Source organism: Nelusetta ayraudi, unplaced genomic scaffold (genome assembly GCF_046127955.1).
Source record: "Nelusetta ayraudi isolate G7.1 ecotype Tasmania unplaced genomic scaffold, CSIRO-AGI_Nayr_v1 ptg000084l, whole genome shotgun sequence".
NCBI classification, from domain to species: domain Eukaryota; kingdom Metazoa; phylum Chordata; class Actinopteri; order Tetraodontiformes; family Monacanthidae; genus Nelusetta; species Nelusetta ayraudi.
This window is the reverse complement of record NW_027466134.1, coordinates 5,726,143-5,743,163: the sequence shown is the minus strand read 5'-3', so window position 1 is coordinate 5,743,163 and position 17,021 is coordinate 5,726,143. Positions and strand designations below refer to the sequence as shown.

Genomic DNA, 17,021 nt, shown 5'->3' with positions numbered 1-17,021 from the left:
TCAGTAAAGGAATTATAAATTAAAGGGTAGATTTTACCAACACTACCTATTTGAAAAAGATAAGAAGTGTTACATCGAAAAATCTAATAGAATTTACCTAAAAAAATCACAAGTCCTACGTTGCAATGTGCGCATGCGTCAGTCCAGCTCATGAGCGCGAAAAGTCATGAAAACTGAAGTCTACTTCCTGCCGATGGAGTACTGGATCGAAGATAAATTAGGATGACTCTTGTACATCTTTTTCTTGATATAATGCACAAAAAAAACAAACGTTAATTTATGTAATGACGAGATATTCAACAGGAATTGTGGTCTAGTCGCTGCGTGTAATGTGCTTTCGTGTTACGTGCCACGCGAGCTTGGGGGTGAAAAAAGCACGCCCGAAAGTTTGAATTGCCGACGTGCGCCGGCGTTTGACCTACATTTGCGAGCTAAACATAAGAAAACTGGCACTAATCACCGGAGAAATACAGGCCGGTAAGGACAGTTTGCGGTGTAATGTGTTTGTTTGTGTTTGCTGTACTGGCCGTAGTTGTGTCGATGGAACAGCAGTGTTTTTTTTGTTTAGCATCTGGCCAATGTTACTTTCTTTAGCCAGTTGAGCGGCGGTGCTAACCTTTTTTTTTTTTTTTTGTCAAGCCATTTTACTCACTCGTTCGTTTAAGTAGCTCAACGCGACAGACATTGTTTGTTTCTGTTTTATAATGTAAAGCAGCGGTGCTAAAAAAAAAAAAAAAAAAATCTCCCTCCACATCCGGTTGGGGAAAATCAAGACACATTGGAGAAGGAGAGTTTGCACCATTCAGTGAGGCTCAGGTGAGAAAGTTTGATCATTTTCTTTTCCACAAAAAAAAAATCATTCATTTGTTTACGTAAACTTCACCAGCTTGAAGAAGAGCTCCGTTGTGTAACGGCCTTTTCCTTGGGGGAAATTCATGCTGCAACTCACCACGTCTTCTACAACTGATGTTTGCAAAGGGAGGAGCTGCTTGGTCCAAGATGCGTCCTCTGCTGGACACTATAAATAACATATTTTTTTGTTTGTTTGTTTGTTTTAAGATATGTGCAATATGCGCCTTAAGTGAAACAATAAGTAATAATTGAAATCTTTGATAAGCACTCTAAGTATTTCTCTAAATTGTATCCCCTTACAGTCAATGACCGTCGTGTAAAAAAGGGATGTAGTTGCCTGTTGCCTCACTGAATACCTTGGGGAAAAGCAAGAAGAACTTTTCCAGGACTGCCAGGTATGTTGGTAAATGAATCTCCTCTCCGCTGTCTACACTCTGTTCCTCTCCGCTCTACTAAGTTACATCTTGAAAAATGTAGATGCACTGATTGTCAAACGCTGAGCTTTTTTAATGTCCCCTGCTTTTAATTGAGTTGCTCTAACATCTTGAACTACATGAAAAATAATCAAAAGATTTAAATTAAAATGTATATTTTTTTGGTAAAAATGTTTTGTGAGTTATGCACAATGTTATAATCTTAAAAAAGAATGCACTTTTGAAGGTGCTGGCATCTTCTGTCTTGTCTCTCTCCTCATCTTGTCCCCTACTTCAATATTTTGTCTGCACATGGGTTCTCACCATATTTACTTAAATACACACACGTTTGGAAACACACACCCATGCACGCACACACAACTGACATCCTCACACACTACCTCATTTTGTCTTGTAAGATATTTTGCACATGTGGTTCCTATTTTAAGGTTTCTGTGTAAAAATAAAACCATCTATATAATGACTTGTTTGGCTGTAAATTCTAGGGTATCTTTTACCTAGTAGTAGTAGTAGTAGTAGTAGTAGTAGTAGTAGTATAGTAGTAGTAGTATTGCTAAATTTTAACCAATTTTATTAAGTAATTAGTTGTAGAATGTAACCATAAATAATACCCAATTCATATTGGTATTTTATACCTTTTGAATTAAGGCACTCAATATCCAAAACATGGGGTCAAATCTACCTAAATAAACTGGGTGCAAATTGTTACCTCAGATTGGGTAAATTCTATAGGTTGTTTATTAGAGTGTGACCTCAGATCTATTTTAAGATTAATTTCCTGGTAAATTAGAAACAGACGGGCGATAAAAGCAGAAGGGCGGCAGCAGTGGCAGCAGCAGCAGCAGAGCAGCAGACCAACACCACAGCCTGAACCCAGCAGAGGAACCATGAGGTGAGTCTGCTCTTCATGTCTCAGCTCTTCACCGTCAAATACTTCCACCGCTTCACAAACTCACGCGTTTCATTCTGACGTTCTTGGGTTGGTTACTGAATGGACGTCGTTGATTGCAATCATAACATCTTCATATTATATTCATGTAAACATTCATATATAGTAAGTATATTAGACAGTATTATATATTATATTGGGCTGGGCAACGATTAAAAGTTTTAATCGCAATTAATAGCATGATTTCCCTGATTAATCGCGATTAATCACAATGTATACGCCAAAATACAATAATGAATTTAAAAGAAGTGTATCGTGCACTTTTATTTTAATGTTCTACAATATGAATGAAGTCTTTTCTTTTCTGGTTCCGCAGAAGCCAGGAACACACTTTTACAAAATAAAAGCATATATTGCGCCTAACTGGTGATCGCTAAATAAATAAGCCGCGTTGGGCTAAACGAAGGAGTAATTGTTGACGCGCATGCAAAAATGAATCCAGTCTTGCTTCGAGGTTCTTTTTTATTCACTTTATTCTTTATCACAATGACCTCCGACGCTCACCCCACCACACCAAGCCATCCCAGGCGCACAGGTGACTGTCATTAAATAGCGTCGTGGCTACACCCCACAGTGACACACACCCCCTACTCAAGTGTTAAAGAAGTGCGCTCACAAATATAAACATTAGAAACTCACGGCTAGAGATGGCCGATATGGACTAAAAGTTTTATCACAATAATTTCTGGCATTTATTCCGATAACGATAAAAGTGACGATAAGAAATATAAAACAATTAAACTCCATGTTTTGGGATTTTTTTTTTGATACTGCATATTTTTCAAACCGCATTAAAAAAATGTGTTTACACGAAGCCGTATTTTTAAAAAACAAAATACAAAAACAAATTAATAAAAAAATTAAAATCCCGTTTATTAGGATACGCTGGAAACGACTGAAAACGATGTAGTACCTATGCCCTGCCTGGTTTGCAGAAGCAGGAGCTCGCTAAAAACATTAGCGCCACAGAGAACAGAAAGAAAGATCGCTCGTGAAAAGACGGTGTGGAGAAATGACAGTTCAACGTTCCTTTCGAACACAAAGCCTGAAAAGGTCCATGCTAACATTGACTCGGAGTCGTGCCAGTAAAAGTTCGCTCACATGTTTGCGTTTCCTGCTTCGACATCCCGGTCCGCCCACCCAAAAGAAAATAAAATAAAAAGTAAAACAGGATGTTTGCAAATCGTTTCCGTGGTGTTTATTTTCACTTTGCACACAATGCACGATGGATTCTGGAGCACGGTGGCTACGCTATCGAGCAATGGGGCTACGCTATCGAGCACGGTGGGTGCGCTATCAGCCCCGTGCTTTTTATTGTGCAACACATGAGCTGCCGGCTGCCAGCAGCAAGTGCGTTGCGCACGTAATTACGTCATCAACACAAGTTTTATTACCGCGAGATGACATATTCTTATTATTTTTTTGACGACATATCGCAAACGCCGATATATCGCCCATCCCTACTCACGACTCCTACAGCACGTGAGCAACATGCGTTAATGCGCGATAACATAATTGTCGGCGTTCATAAATAAATGAGTTAACGAGATAATAACACGTTAACTTGCCCAGCCCTAGTATATTATATTATATTGCACTACACTTCAAAAACCCTGATCTGTACATCTGCACTTTGTAAATCGTTTCACGTTTCAATAAAATAAAATGTACATTTTCCTGACAGGGCCGCTCAGAGCCAGTCAAGCCTGGAGTCCCAGCTGGGGGCGCTGCAGTGCCACTTCACCTGGAGTCTGGAGGGCAGCAGGTCCAGACTGCCTTGTCTCCTGAAGCAGCTGGAGGACATCGGCACCGAGGAAGGAACCCCCTGGCTGGGCCACAGTTACAACCTGCAGGGCTTCACCCAGTGGGCGTTGGGCTCGGCCCAGGACGCCCGCACACTGTTCAGTAGGGCTGCAGAGACCCTGGAGAAGGACCCTCGGTTCACTGAGCCCTGGCTGCTGGTCAACTACAGCAACCTGGCCTGGCTGCGCCACCACCAGGGGGAGCCAGAGGAGAGCCGGGCTTACCTGGCCAAGGTGTCTGCCCTGATGGAACAGCATTCACCTCCGTCCCAGGACCAGCTCCACCCGGAGGTCAATGCAGAGAAGGCCTGGACCCTGATGAAGTTTGGCGAAGAACGCAAGCAGGAGGCCGAGGAGAGTTTCCAGAGTGCCATCCACAGGCGGCCTGACATGGTGGAGTGGAACACCAGCTACATGCTGTTGAAGGTGAGAGCTTTCAAAAATAGACCCCTGGACGACGAGCTCTTTGACAAATTGAGGGAAGCCACCCGACTGGATCCAGGGAACCAGTACCTTTCCATCCAGTACCTGTATGACCGGTCCAAGAGAGGAGAGGATGTGAAGGATGAAGTTCGGGAGTTGGCTGAGAAGGTTCTGGAGAACCCGATCAGCAGCTACAGCGGGTGGAAACGCATCCTGGTGATTTACAGGGACTACCACCTCTACGACGAGGCCATCGGTCGGGCTGATGAGGCCCCGAGGAGGCACCCGGACCAGCGGTACCTCAAGACGTGTGCCGCTCTCTGCTACAAATGGAAAATCACTTATTTCGAGGAAAGACGTCCTGAGCAACGCCTGATAGAGCAAGCCATCCGTCTCCATCAGCAGGTGATTGGGCTCTACCCTGAGCTTCTGGGGAAGAGAATCGATCTGGCAGACGTGAAGGCCAGGTCTCCCGAGTACCTGGACCAGGCCGAGGAGCTCTACCAGGAGCTGCTGCTGCAAACTGACCTCGAGCCTGCAGGTAAACAGATGGTCTACAACTGCTACGCCAGATTTCTCTTCTTTCATCGTCAGAATCGCGAGGAGTCAATTCGATACCACATGAGGGCGGCAGAGATTCCCTGCAAGTCTTTCTTCCGCAAGAACAGCATCACCAATCTGCAGAAGATCATGGAGCGAGGGAGGGACAGACTGTGTGGGGAAATCCAGGAGGTTCTCAGCAACCTGAGTGACTGAGTGAGGACAGCTGGAGAAGATCAAAACCATCAGTCCTCAACAAAGATTTGACGTATTTCTATTCAACATGACATAAAACATGTGTGTACCACTTCATTGTAATCAAGTATTTAACCTGTGTGATGCTCTGCTCTGCTTGTCACTGCCCACACCTGTTGCACCTGTTGCACTGGATCAATAAACATTGGAGTGACTTTGACTCAATGTTTTTATCTTTTTCCTCACTGGTGACTTGACACAAAACTCAGAAGCATTGACAAAAAAGTAGAAACACCTTTTTAAAAAAGTTTCTTTTTACAAAAGGTTGCAACACCTCATAATCACAGCATGTTGTCGTTCATATCCATCCAACAGGAAGTTCCCCTGCTGCCTGCGGGTGGTGGTTGTGGTGGTGGTGGCCCACAGCATCTTCAGCACAGATGGAACAGAAACGGCTGTGTACATACATCAAGGGTGAATTCCAATTCCTACCTTAACTCTCAATCTCAACCCTCAATCTCAAAAATGTGCGCTCCCGCGAGGTGCAAGTGCTGTCCCGATTCTCAGAAGGTCAAGTTGAGGGAGGAGTTTAAGGGCTGTATCGCCCTCAACATTGAGATTCTCTGGCACCACCCTTGGCAGTAAGGTCTACCAAAAAGGCATTGCATATTTTCATCAAGACATCTTCGAAAAAGATGGCGATGAAAAAAGCGAGCTACAAATGGAAGTGTTTTCTTAGTTAATAAAAATATAAATATTACCAAACCATTTTATTGTCTTAGTTTAAGACTTTTCATGGATTATTGACATCGTTGTTGCGTAACATTTTTTTTTTAACTTTACGATGTTTGTCAGCCGGACCGGCGGTCCCGGCTTCACGTTACTTGTGTACCTCGTTGTGTAGCAACGCAGGACTTCTACTTTTTCGTCGTCTTCTTCTTCGTCGTCTTCTTGACAGACTGGACGTAGCTTTGGCGTAAGGCCGCCCCCCACAGTCTGAAGACGTAACTGCACTTAAGGGGTGTCCCATTTCTTAGTCACAAGATACCCTTACACTTATTTTTGAGGGCCAAGATTGAGCGCCAAAGATTGAGGGTTAAGGGCGAGGGTTGAGATTGAGGTTTAAGTGAGGAATTGGAATTGGCCCAAACACTGCATAATTACTGCAGCCATCAGCCAGGAGGTTGTGTCATCAGATGGTTACCAACACTCATTGGGGGTTTCAACCCTTGACGATAGCACCCTCCTGCTGGCGGGTCAGCAGTGGTAGGCCAGCCACTGCTCACTCCCTCCTGGCTGCCAGCTGGCCTCCTGCCTTCTACTCCAGTCATCCATCCAATCTGCCGCCTCCCCCAGTCTTCGTTCCGCCCTCCTCTTTCACTGCCTGTCGGTCCCACTGCTGTCAGCAACTTCCAGGATGATTGGGCTGGGAAGTCCCTGCTCCTGACTTCAACTGGGCACAACTGCGACTCTACAGTCCTGTGCTCAGATTTTCTTTCGGATGCCTCTTCACTCCTCTCCTCCCGTGGCACGGTGAGCTCCACAAGGACGCAGTTCCTCCCTTGGAGAAGAGGACTGCATCTGGACATAAAGTTGTGCGGACAACATACGGGAATTGGAGCCTTCTCTGCAGGTCTACCCTTAGCTCCCACGCTTGGGCCGACTGCAGGAGACTTTGCCTGGTTTTGTTGGGCCCTGCCGGCTTCGCTCCCTCCTTGACAAATGTGACAGCAGGTGGCGGCCTGCCTGCCTGCTAGCCAGTGTTTCCGGGTTCTTGCCTGCTCTAGAATATCAGCGAGCTTGGCAAACACTTTGTCACGGCGCCACCTGTATCTGCATCTGGACAGGATATAAGCCATGGTCTCGTTTTTACCACGGAGCTTGCATATTGGGTCGTCCCTCATGCCCCATGTGTGCAGGTTCACAGGAGTTGGCAGGGTGTCATAGACGGCCCTCAGCAAGTAGGAGATCTGGAACGGTTCGGGTCTCCATAAGTCTGCCCATGACAGCTTCCTCTTTGGAAGCTTGTCCGGACTCCCTGGGAACCCAGCACCCTCTCCTTCCTCTGCTCCTCATCTAGGTTCCTTGTTTCTGCATGGACCTCCATGCTTCTCCTCTCCCTTGGGTTGGCTTTTCCCCATTTTTGAAAGCAGGTCGTGCCCAGACCCTGCCCGCTGGTGCAGTGTGCTCTGATGATGTCTTTTATCTTGAGATGTCCTTCCACTTGAGCCAGTGCTCTAGAGGCCTCCCACTTGCATCCTGACCTGGTGTTGACCTCTGCTTCCTGGACCTTGCAGTCCCTTGAGTCCCTAAAGGTCATGGTGACCCTGCACTCTGCTACCCTGAGTCCCTCCACATGGGTAGTTGAAGTTGCCCAGATCCACTCCTTCCACTCTTGTTCATGGAATTTCGTACACTGTCATCAGCCACATCAGTCTAAGGAGCAGGCTGTGGTGGTATGGCCATGCCATAATAATAATAATAATAATAATAATAATAATAATAATAATAATAATAATACATTTCTACACTTTTTTTTACTTACATAAACAATTAAAATAGAAAATACTAGAGACAAAATACAAAAAAAGCATTAAAAAAAACAAAATGACATAAAAATGCATTAAACAACAGGACTGAATGTAAAAGATGTGCAATTTATCACACTACTTAATCATAAACCAGGAATTGTGTCGCTATTATCGGGTGGAGAGTTGTGTTTTGACTCTTGACAAACGAAGTCCCTTATCTCCAGTCCTGGTCCTGGTCCTACACCCCGACCCCACCCCCTGCATGCTGCTCAGAGATTGACCTCAGGTTTACTTTAAGTTTCTGTTTCCTAATAAATTGGGAAGGGACACAGGCATAACTGGCTATAAAAGCAGCAGAGCATCAGACAAACACCACAGCCTGAACCCAGCAGAGGAACCATGAGGTGAGTCTGCTCTTCATATCTCAGCTCTTCACTGTCAAATACCAGGTGTTTTCTTTTTTTTTTTCAATTGACATTTTTATTGATATTCTGCAGCAATTTTGACAAAAGATATCAATTTCAAATATTATCAACCAAATATTAGCCTGAATATCTATTTTTAAGGTAAAAAAAAAAAAAAAGATAAGTAAAATGAAATTTAACAAAATAAAAAAAATAAAAATAAAATCGAATAAAAGCCAAATAAAACAAAACAAAAAAACCCTATAAACAAAAACGCCCAAAATAAACCATAAACATGAACAAGTAAGGAGTGAGGTGCGTTTTTTTTTTGTTTTTTTTTTCCTTAGCCTTGCATAATCTTTTATACAAAATTAGAAAAATAAAAGTCTGGTCTTTGTGGTGTGACATAGTCCATCCATTTCTTCCAGCGCAAAGCGAACAAGTCCTTCTTAAAGTTGACATGTGCAGTTAGTTTTTCCATTTAGTATATGTCCATTGGAATGTCCATCCACGTCATCTGCATTGGGCTTTCCCATGAGAGACATTTTCTGGTGAGGGCTTCTTTAGCCGCTACTAACAGAATGTTCATTAAATATTTGTCCCTCTTTGGCCAACTTTCTGGTACCAGCTCAAAGAAACAAATCTTACATCCTCGAGGCAGGTAAGTCCCAAAGATTGCTTGTGTTGCCTTGTGTATTTCCTTCCAATAATTTTCAATAACCGAACACTTCCAAAAGATATGAGAATGATTTGCGTTTGTATTTCCACAGTTTCTGCAACAAGTTGAGGAGTTATCTCTGTAGTGAGACTTTTGATATGGTGTTATAAAATATCTAATCATACTTTTCCAGCCAAACTCTTTCCAACTCTGTGAGCTGCTACACTTCCATTGACATTCCCATATTGTTGCCCATTCTTCCTCCGTCAGCTCTCGTCCTCCCTCCATTTCCGATCTTGTTTTAATATATAAAGTGGAGTGTGTTCTCATGTTAATCAGCCCTTTGTATAGACCCGATATTAGACCTCTATCTTAATGTGAATTATAAGCCCTTTTAAATGCACTTAGCAGCTGATTGCATTGTTCCGATGGCTTTTTTGTCCTTTCAACAAAAAAATGTCTCAGCTGCAGATAACGATAGAAATCTTGGGTCTCTAGATCATACTTCTCTTTAACTGTTTCAAAACTAAGTGATTATCCTTTATAATTGTGCACATGGCTGTCATGCCTGTCTTTGTCCAATCTTTGAATCTATTATCTCATTTATTTGGTGTAAATTGTGTGTCATATGCACACCACTTAAGGACCACAATATATTTTTCTAATTTGTATTCAGTTATCACCGTTTTCCATATTTTTAAAGTTAACTTGATCCATGGATTTTCTATACTTCTAGTAAAATCTGACAGATCACTATCAGCCATCAGGGCTTGTAAGGGAATGGAAGTTAAACCTTCTTTAATATTTTTCCACTGAGCTTCATAGGAAGGGTTACACCAGCATATTATGGTTCGTAATTGTGCTGCCCAGTAATAGTCTCGAAGGGAAGGAAGGCCCCATCCTCCTTTTGCTTTAGGCAGTTGCAAGGTTTTAAATCTGATTCGAGGCCTTTTAACTTGCCATATGTATCTGGACAGAATTTTATCCCATTCATTAAATTGCTTTAGTCCCATTTCTATTGGAAGGGTTTGGAATAGATATAGAAATTTAGGTAAAATATTCATTTTAATTGAGTCTATTCTTGAGCTAAAACCAAAGCATGGAATTAGATTCCATCTCAAAATTTCCTCTTTCATTTTCTTTTCTATCAGTACATAGTTGTGTTGATATAGTTCTGTAAAATCCTTCGGTATGATAATCCCCAGATATTTGAAATATTCTGTCTGCCATGCTAGATTATATTTATTCTTAATTTCGTCGTATCTAAGTAATTGTTTTACTTATATGAATTTTGTACCCTGACAGACAACCGAAGTAATCAAACGAATACATTCATTTGGGCAGAGATTTTGTTGGTTGACTCAAAAAAATCAATATATCATCTGCGTAACAGGCCAATTTATGCTCTTTTCCCTGAATATTAATACCTTTTATTTCTTTGTTTTGTCTTATGTATTGATTAAATGGTTCCAAATATAATGCAAATAATAGTGGTGAACATGCACAACCTTGCCTTGTGCCTCTTTCTAAAGTGAAGCTTTCTGACAAACTGCCATTTACTTTGACCCTGGCAGTGGGTTTATTATATAGTGCCTGTATGGTTTTAATCGTTGTCTCATGGAGGTTAAATCTGTGTAGGACTCGGTAAAGGAAACTCCAACTCACTGACTCGAAGGCCTTTTCGCGTCTACACTAATTACCATCGCTGCTGTTTTGGTTTTTTTGGATGTGGTGAATTATTTGTAAAGTCCGTCGTATGTTATCTTGTGTTTGACGTTTTGGAATGAAGCCAGTCTGGTAATTGCTTATTAAGTCAGGTAAGATCGTCAAGCTATGATAGAAGTACACAGCCTGTAGTCTATATTCAGAACAGATATAGGTCTGTATGATCCACATTCTAATTGATCTTTATCTCCTTTTGGTATGGCAGATATTATAGCTTCCCTCCAACTGGGTGGTGGTTTGTGCTTTCTTTAATGCCCAATTTAGTGTGGGAAGCATCACTGCTATTCGCTCGTCTTTCATCTCTTTATACCATTCTGCTGTGTAGCCATCTGAACCAGGCGACTTATTTAATTTCAGTTTACTTATTGCTATTTTTAGTTCTTTTTCTGTTATATCCTCAATCAATGTTTTATTTTGTTCTTTGTTTAATACTGGTAATTTCAGAGAATTTAGCAGACTATCTATTTCAGCGATGGTACATTCTGTCTTCTTAGTGTAAAGAGTCTTATAAAATGTCTCAAATGCTGCCTGGATTTCATTTAGTTTAGTTTTTGTTACCCTCGTCAATGGATCTTTAATCTTATGAATTGTGTTCTGTGCTATTTTTTCTTAAGCTTCCAAGCCAGCACTTTCATTGATTTTGATCCTCCTTTCATAATATCTTTGTTTAAGGAACATTACATTTTTCATAATCTCCTGCGTCGCCATATTGTTCATTTTGTTTCTCGTTTTCCTGATTTCTTCCAGTAAATACTGTGTAGTGTTCTCTTTATGCCTTTTCTCTAACTCTTTTAATTTGTTTTGTAATTCTTCTAATTTTTTATTTCTCATCTTTTTTTTTATAGGACGATATTGATATGATTTTACCTCTCAGGACAGCTTTTAGAGCATCCCATAAAATGGGAGGAGACACATCTCCTTTGTCATTCATATCCAAGTAGAAACCAATCTCTTTTTTAATCTGCTCTTTAAATTGAGGGTCATTAAGCAGGCTTGAGTTTAGTTTCCAATTATATATTTTTGCTTGTAATTTTAGATCTCTCGAGAGGCGAATAGGTGCATGATCGCTTAGGTCAATTGTTCCAATTTCACAGGTGTGTATTTTGTCTCTGTCTTTTCCAAATATTAAGAAATAATCTATTCTTGTATATAATTTATGGGGATGGGAGTAGTGTGTATAATCCCTCTGATTGGGATGTAGATCTCTCCATACATCTATTAAACCTACCCCTTGGAATAACATATTAATTTTCTTAATCATTGAGTTTGGACTCTGTATTTTCCCATTTGAAGTGTCTATTTTGGGTTGTAAGTGTATATTTAGCCCCCCCGCTTAATTGGAGTTAATAGACCATTTACATTATATGATATAATATGTATCTTTCCACTAGTCATACCCTGATTTTCCACGTATTTGTAAAATAGCAAAACCTTGAGCAAACCTTACACTCCTTGAACACTTGAACAAAATACAAACATTTGAGCTGTTTAGAACAACAGCTACATAAAGAACCCTTGAACAAATGTAAAAGATTAAAAAGAACAAAAAGAAAACGTAAACAAAAATGTCGACTTCCAATGGTGGGGTCTCCAGTGTGACCCTAAGTGAGCCCCGATGGAAGAGGGGCTTTGGGGGGGGGGGGGGGGTCTCTCTCACCATTAGGTGTGAGAGGGCCTTCATTTTTTGTCTAATTAATGTCCATTCTTTGCACAGCATAGGCAAGGACACCCGACATTTTTCCCTTGTTTTGTTTTGTTATGATTAAATATATATCCACATCTACACATAGACACGCATAAACACCTATACATATACACAAACATATCCAAGTACTGTATACCTTATGTGCCTTGTCAATTGTCCTCATGGCATTATGAATAAATTGAATAATATAAGAGAGAAAGCAAAAGTTGGATAATAGAGAACGGATGGAGAGGGGGAAAAAAAAAAGGTGAGGGAAATCAAGATAGAAAGGAAAGAATGAAGAGGGGAAAACACCTCATAATCGGATCCCTTGAACTCACGTGACCCTATAAGTACTCTTTCAATTTTCCTGTTCTTGACGTTTGTATGCCTGGAGTTTCACCTTGAAGTTCTGGCTCCGCCCCTTGTTCACCTTGCCCCTGCTCTTTCCCGATGTGCGCCAAGATCAACGTGGAATCTGCTCCAACATAGTCTCCGGGCGTTTGATTACCGTTACTGGGAATCCCCTCTTTGCCATGTCGCTGGTTGTCTCCTCCACCGAGCCGTATAGTACAGCTCCCTCTGGGTAGAAAACTCTCATCTTTGCCGGGAACGGGGTCTGGAACCAAATTTTCTTCTCCTTTAGCACCGCCTTTACCTCTGCGTACTCCTTCCGCCGCTTCAGACCCTCTGGCGCGTAATCGTGATCCAGATTAAGTTTGTTTCCCTGGTACTCGAATCCTCGCTTCTGCCAGGCGAGTTTCAATATTTCAATATTTCAATATTTCCTCCTTCGTTCTGTAGCTGGCCAGTTTAGCAACGATAGATTGGCCCCCTGGTGCATTTGGCGCGGGCTTTGGCACAAACGCCCGGTGCGCTCTCTCGACTCGTAGTTCAAACGAGTCGGATTGCTCCAGTTTGAGCTTTAATAAATTTTCTACGAAAACCACCATTGATGGTGTGTCTTCTTCTGTTCCCTCTTTGACACCGTGTATTCTTACGTTTTCTCTCCTGGATCGCCCCTCTAGGTCCGTTAGCTTGGCATCCATTCCGATGTGCAGTTTGAGCATCTCAGCTACTGTTTCTTCATTAGCTTGTAGTTTAGCTTCTGCTTCCTGAATCCTTTCTTCGGCTTCTTCAACTCTCTTGTTTGTTTTATTAATATCTTCTTGGATTCCCTGTAGCTGCACACCGTTATCTCTTCTGAATTCTCTGAGTTCTCTCAGTATGAGATCCAGACTCGCATCGCCGACTTGGTCCCCCTCGTCTGTCAACGCTTTGTTATCCTCTATGTTGTTGCTAGCGAGTGAGACCTCGTCGTCCTCGTCTTCGTCGTGTCGTGTGTTTCGTGTGAATTTCTTTTTGTTTTGGGATTTCGGCATCTTAAAGCCCAGATATTTGAATTTTGAACCTTAATTGTTAGAAATTCGAGTCGTTATGGGCTATTTTTATCTCAAGTCGGGAGCGCTATCTCCTATGCCGCCATCTTGTCTTAGAACCAAACCGGAAGTCAAATACCAGGTGTTTTCATGCGCAGCTACACACTCACAATGTCCGACTTCTCGTCTGCACATCTGGAGAATCCTTCATTTCTCTCCTTTCACCTCTTCACAAATTCAGGCGTTTCATTCTGACGTTCTTGGGTTGGTTACTGTGCGGACATCATTGATTGCAATCCAAACATCTTCATATTACATTCATGCAAACATTCATATATAGTAAGTATATTAGACTGTATTATATTATATTATATTATATTATATTATATTATATTGCACTTCAAAAACCCTCATCTGTACTTTCGCACTATTTAAATCTTTTTTTAACTTTGTGTTTTTGTGAAACCTATATTTAACTGCTTAAAACGTACATTTCCCCGACAGTGCCGCTCAGAACCAGTCAAGTCTGGAGTCCCAACTGGGGGCGCTGCAGTGCCACTTCACCTGGAGTCTGTTGAAGGACAGCAGGTCCAGACTGCCTCGTCTCCTGAAGCAGCTGGAGGACATCGGCACCGAGGAAGGAACCCCCTGGCTGGGCCACAGTTACAACCTGCAGGGCTTCACCCAGTGGGCGTTGGGCTCGGCCCAGGACGCCTGCACACTGTTCAGTAGGGCTGCAGAGACCCTGGAGAGAGACCCTTGGTTCACTGAGCCCTGGCTGCTGGTCAACTACAGCAACCTGGCCTGGCTGCGCCACCACCAGGGGGAGCCAGAGGAGAGCCGGGCTTACCTGGCCAAGGTGTCTGCCCTGATGGAACAGCATCCACCTCCGTCCCAGGACCAGCTCCACCCGGAGGTCAATGCAGAGAAGGCCTGGACCCTGATGAAGTTTGGCGAAGAACGCAAGCAGGAGGCCGAGGAGAGTTTCCAGAGTGCCATCCACAGGCGGCCTGACATGGTGGAGTGGAACACCAGCTACGTGCTGTTGAAAGTGAGAGCTTTCAAATTCAGACCCCTGGACGACGAGCTCTTGGACAAATTGAGGGAAGCCACCCGACTGGATCCGGGGAACCAGTACCTTTCCATCCAGTACCTGTATGACCGGTCCAAGAGAAGAGAGGATGGAGAGGATGTGGAGGATGAAGTTCGGGAGTTGGCTGAGAAGGTTCTGGAGAACCCGATCAGCAGCTACAGCGGGTGGAAAAGTGTCCTGAGGATTTACAGGGACTACGGCCTCTACAACGAGGCCATCGGTCTGGCTGATGAGGCCCTGAGGAGGCACCCGGACCAGCGGTACCTCAAGATGTGTGCCGCTCTCTGCTACAAATGGAAAATCTTTTCTTTCAAGGAAAGACGTCCTGAGCAACGCCTGATAGAGCGAGCCATCCGTCTCCATCAGGAGGTCATTAAGCTCTATTCTCAGGCTCTGAGTAAGAGAATCAATCTGGCAGACGTGAAGGCCAGGTCTCCCGAGTACCTGGACCAGGCCGAGGAGCTCTACCAGGAGCTGCTGCTGCAGACTGATCTTGAGCCTGCAGGTAAACAGATGGTCTACAACCGCTACGCCAAATTTCTCTTCTCTCATCGTCAGAATCGCGAGGAGTCAATTCGATACCACATGAAGGCGGCAGAGATTCCCTGCAAGTCCTTCTTCCGTGACGACAGCAACAACACTCTGAAGAGGATCGTGGAGCAAGGGAGGAACAGACTGTGTGGAGAAATCCAGGAGTTTCTGAGGAACCTGGATGACTGAGTGAGGACAGCTGGAGAAGATCAAAAACCATCAGTCCTCAACAAAGATTTGACGTATTTCTATTCAACATGACATAAAACATGTGTGTACCGCTTCATTGTAATCAAGTATTTAACCTGTGTGATGCTCTGCTCTGCTTGTCACTGCCCACACCTGTCACACCTGTTGCACTGGATCAATAAACACTGGAGTGACTTTGACTCAATGTTTTTATCTTTTTCCTCACTGGTGACTTGACACAAAACTCAGAAACATTGACAAAAAAGTAGAAACACCTTTTTAAAAAAGTTTCTTTTTACAAAAGGTTGCAACACCTCATAATCACAGCATGTTGTCGTTCACATCCATCCAACAGGAAGTTCCCCTGCTGCCTGCTGGTGGTTGTGGTGGTGGTGGCCCACAGCATCTTCATCACATCTCACACCTGGAGCAGGAACGGCTGTGTACATACATCAACACTGCATAATTACTGCAGCCATTAGCCAGGAGTTTGTGTCATCAGATAGTTACCAACACTCATTGGGGGTTTCAACCCTTGACCATAACACTGTTGCATGTTGGTTTTAACCAAGAAGGAGTCGTACAAAAATCCTAAGTTCTAGAAGGTTTAATACTGAAAAAACAAGCAATCATGTACATGGATTCCCCGTTGTTTGGCCAGAGGAGCAGTCCCAGTTGAACCACAAAGGAAAGTCTCAAGGTGACCTCCCAAGGGAGAACCAAGATCCTGGTACCAGACAGAGTTTATATGGGATGAACTCCTGACTGATTGGCTCATGTTTGTTTGCAGAGAGAGGTCGTGGTTGGGACTCAACCCCCCTGGTAGGCTTCTTCTGGACCCTCCTTATGATTTTGGTCCAAAACACGCAGTTGACGTTCTGAGAGTGTAATAGATAAAGAGAAAGAAGGAGGGAATGCCACCTGAACAGGAAAAGGTCAAACTCCCCTTCCTACCAATATGTTTTGGAGGAAGGGCAGTGCCCTTCAGTTGACTGACCACTCAACTCAGTACTCAAAGAACAGTGCCGTCTGTTTGAGTGACCACTGTCTCTGCCTTATCTTTATTGATCACTATCTGGACTTATGGACATTTGCCTGTGTTGCCTGCAGACGCCCTGTTTTTCACCCTAACAGACCTCCATGGTTCTCCTCTCCCTTGGGTTGGCTTTTCCCCATTTTTGAAAGCAGGTCGTGCCCAGACCCTGCCCGCTGGTGCAATGTGCTCTGATGATGTATTTTATCTTGAGATGTCCTTCCACTTGAGCCAGTGCTCTAGAGGCCTCCTACTTGCATCCTGACCTGGTGTTGACCTCTGCTTCCTGGACCTTGCAGTCACTTGAGTCCCTAAAGCTCATGGTGACCCTGCACTCTGCTACCCTGAGTCCCTCCACATGGGTAGTTGAAGTTGCCCAGATCTGAGGTAGGACCTGATGGATGTGAAGCTTGCAGGCACTCCAAGCCACCTCTGTAGGTGCTGGTTGGTTTTTCACTCCACTCCTTCCACTCTTGTTCATGGAATTTCGTACACCGTCATCAGCCACATCAGTCTGAGGAGCAGCCTGTGGTGGTATGGCCATGCCATAATAATCATAATAATAATAACAATGATATTTATAATAATAATAATAACAA

General features: G+C 43.2%; 2 protein-coding genes across 2 annotated transcripts; both read left to right on the top strand.

The window, feature by feature from the left end:
* The first annotated feature begins 2,096 nt into the window (after positions 1-2,096).
* LOC142900964 (antiviral innate immune response effector IFIT1-like) lies at positions 2,097-5,402 on the top strand. The gene is made up of 2 exons (XM_076045602.1): positions 2,097-2,178; positions 3,920-5,402. Exons 1-2 carry the CDS (start codon positions 2,174-2,176, stop codon positions 5,214-5,216), a joined length of 1,302 nt encoding a protein of 433 aa, XP_075901717.1. The 5' UTR covers positions 2,097-2,173; the 3' UTR covers positions 5,217-5,402.
* A 2,634-nt stretch (positions 5,403-8,036) lies between these two features.
* On the top strand, positions 8,037-15,590 carry LOC142900927 (interferon-induced protein with tetratricopeptide repeats 2-like). Its single transcript, XM_076045553.1, has 2 exons — positions 8,037-8,130; positions 14,081-15,590. The coding sequence occupies exons 1-2, from the start codon at positions 8,126-8,128 to the stop codon at positions 15,387-15,389; spliced, it is 1,314 nt and encodes a 437-aa protein (XP_075901668.1). The 5' UTR covers positions 8,037-8,125; the 3' UTR covers positions 15,390-15,590.
* Positions 15,591-17,021: the final 1,431 nt, after the last annotated feature.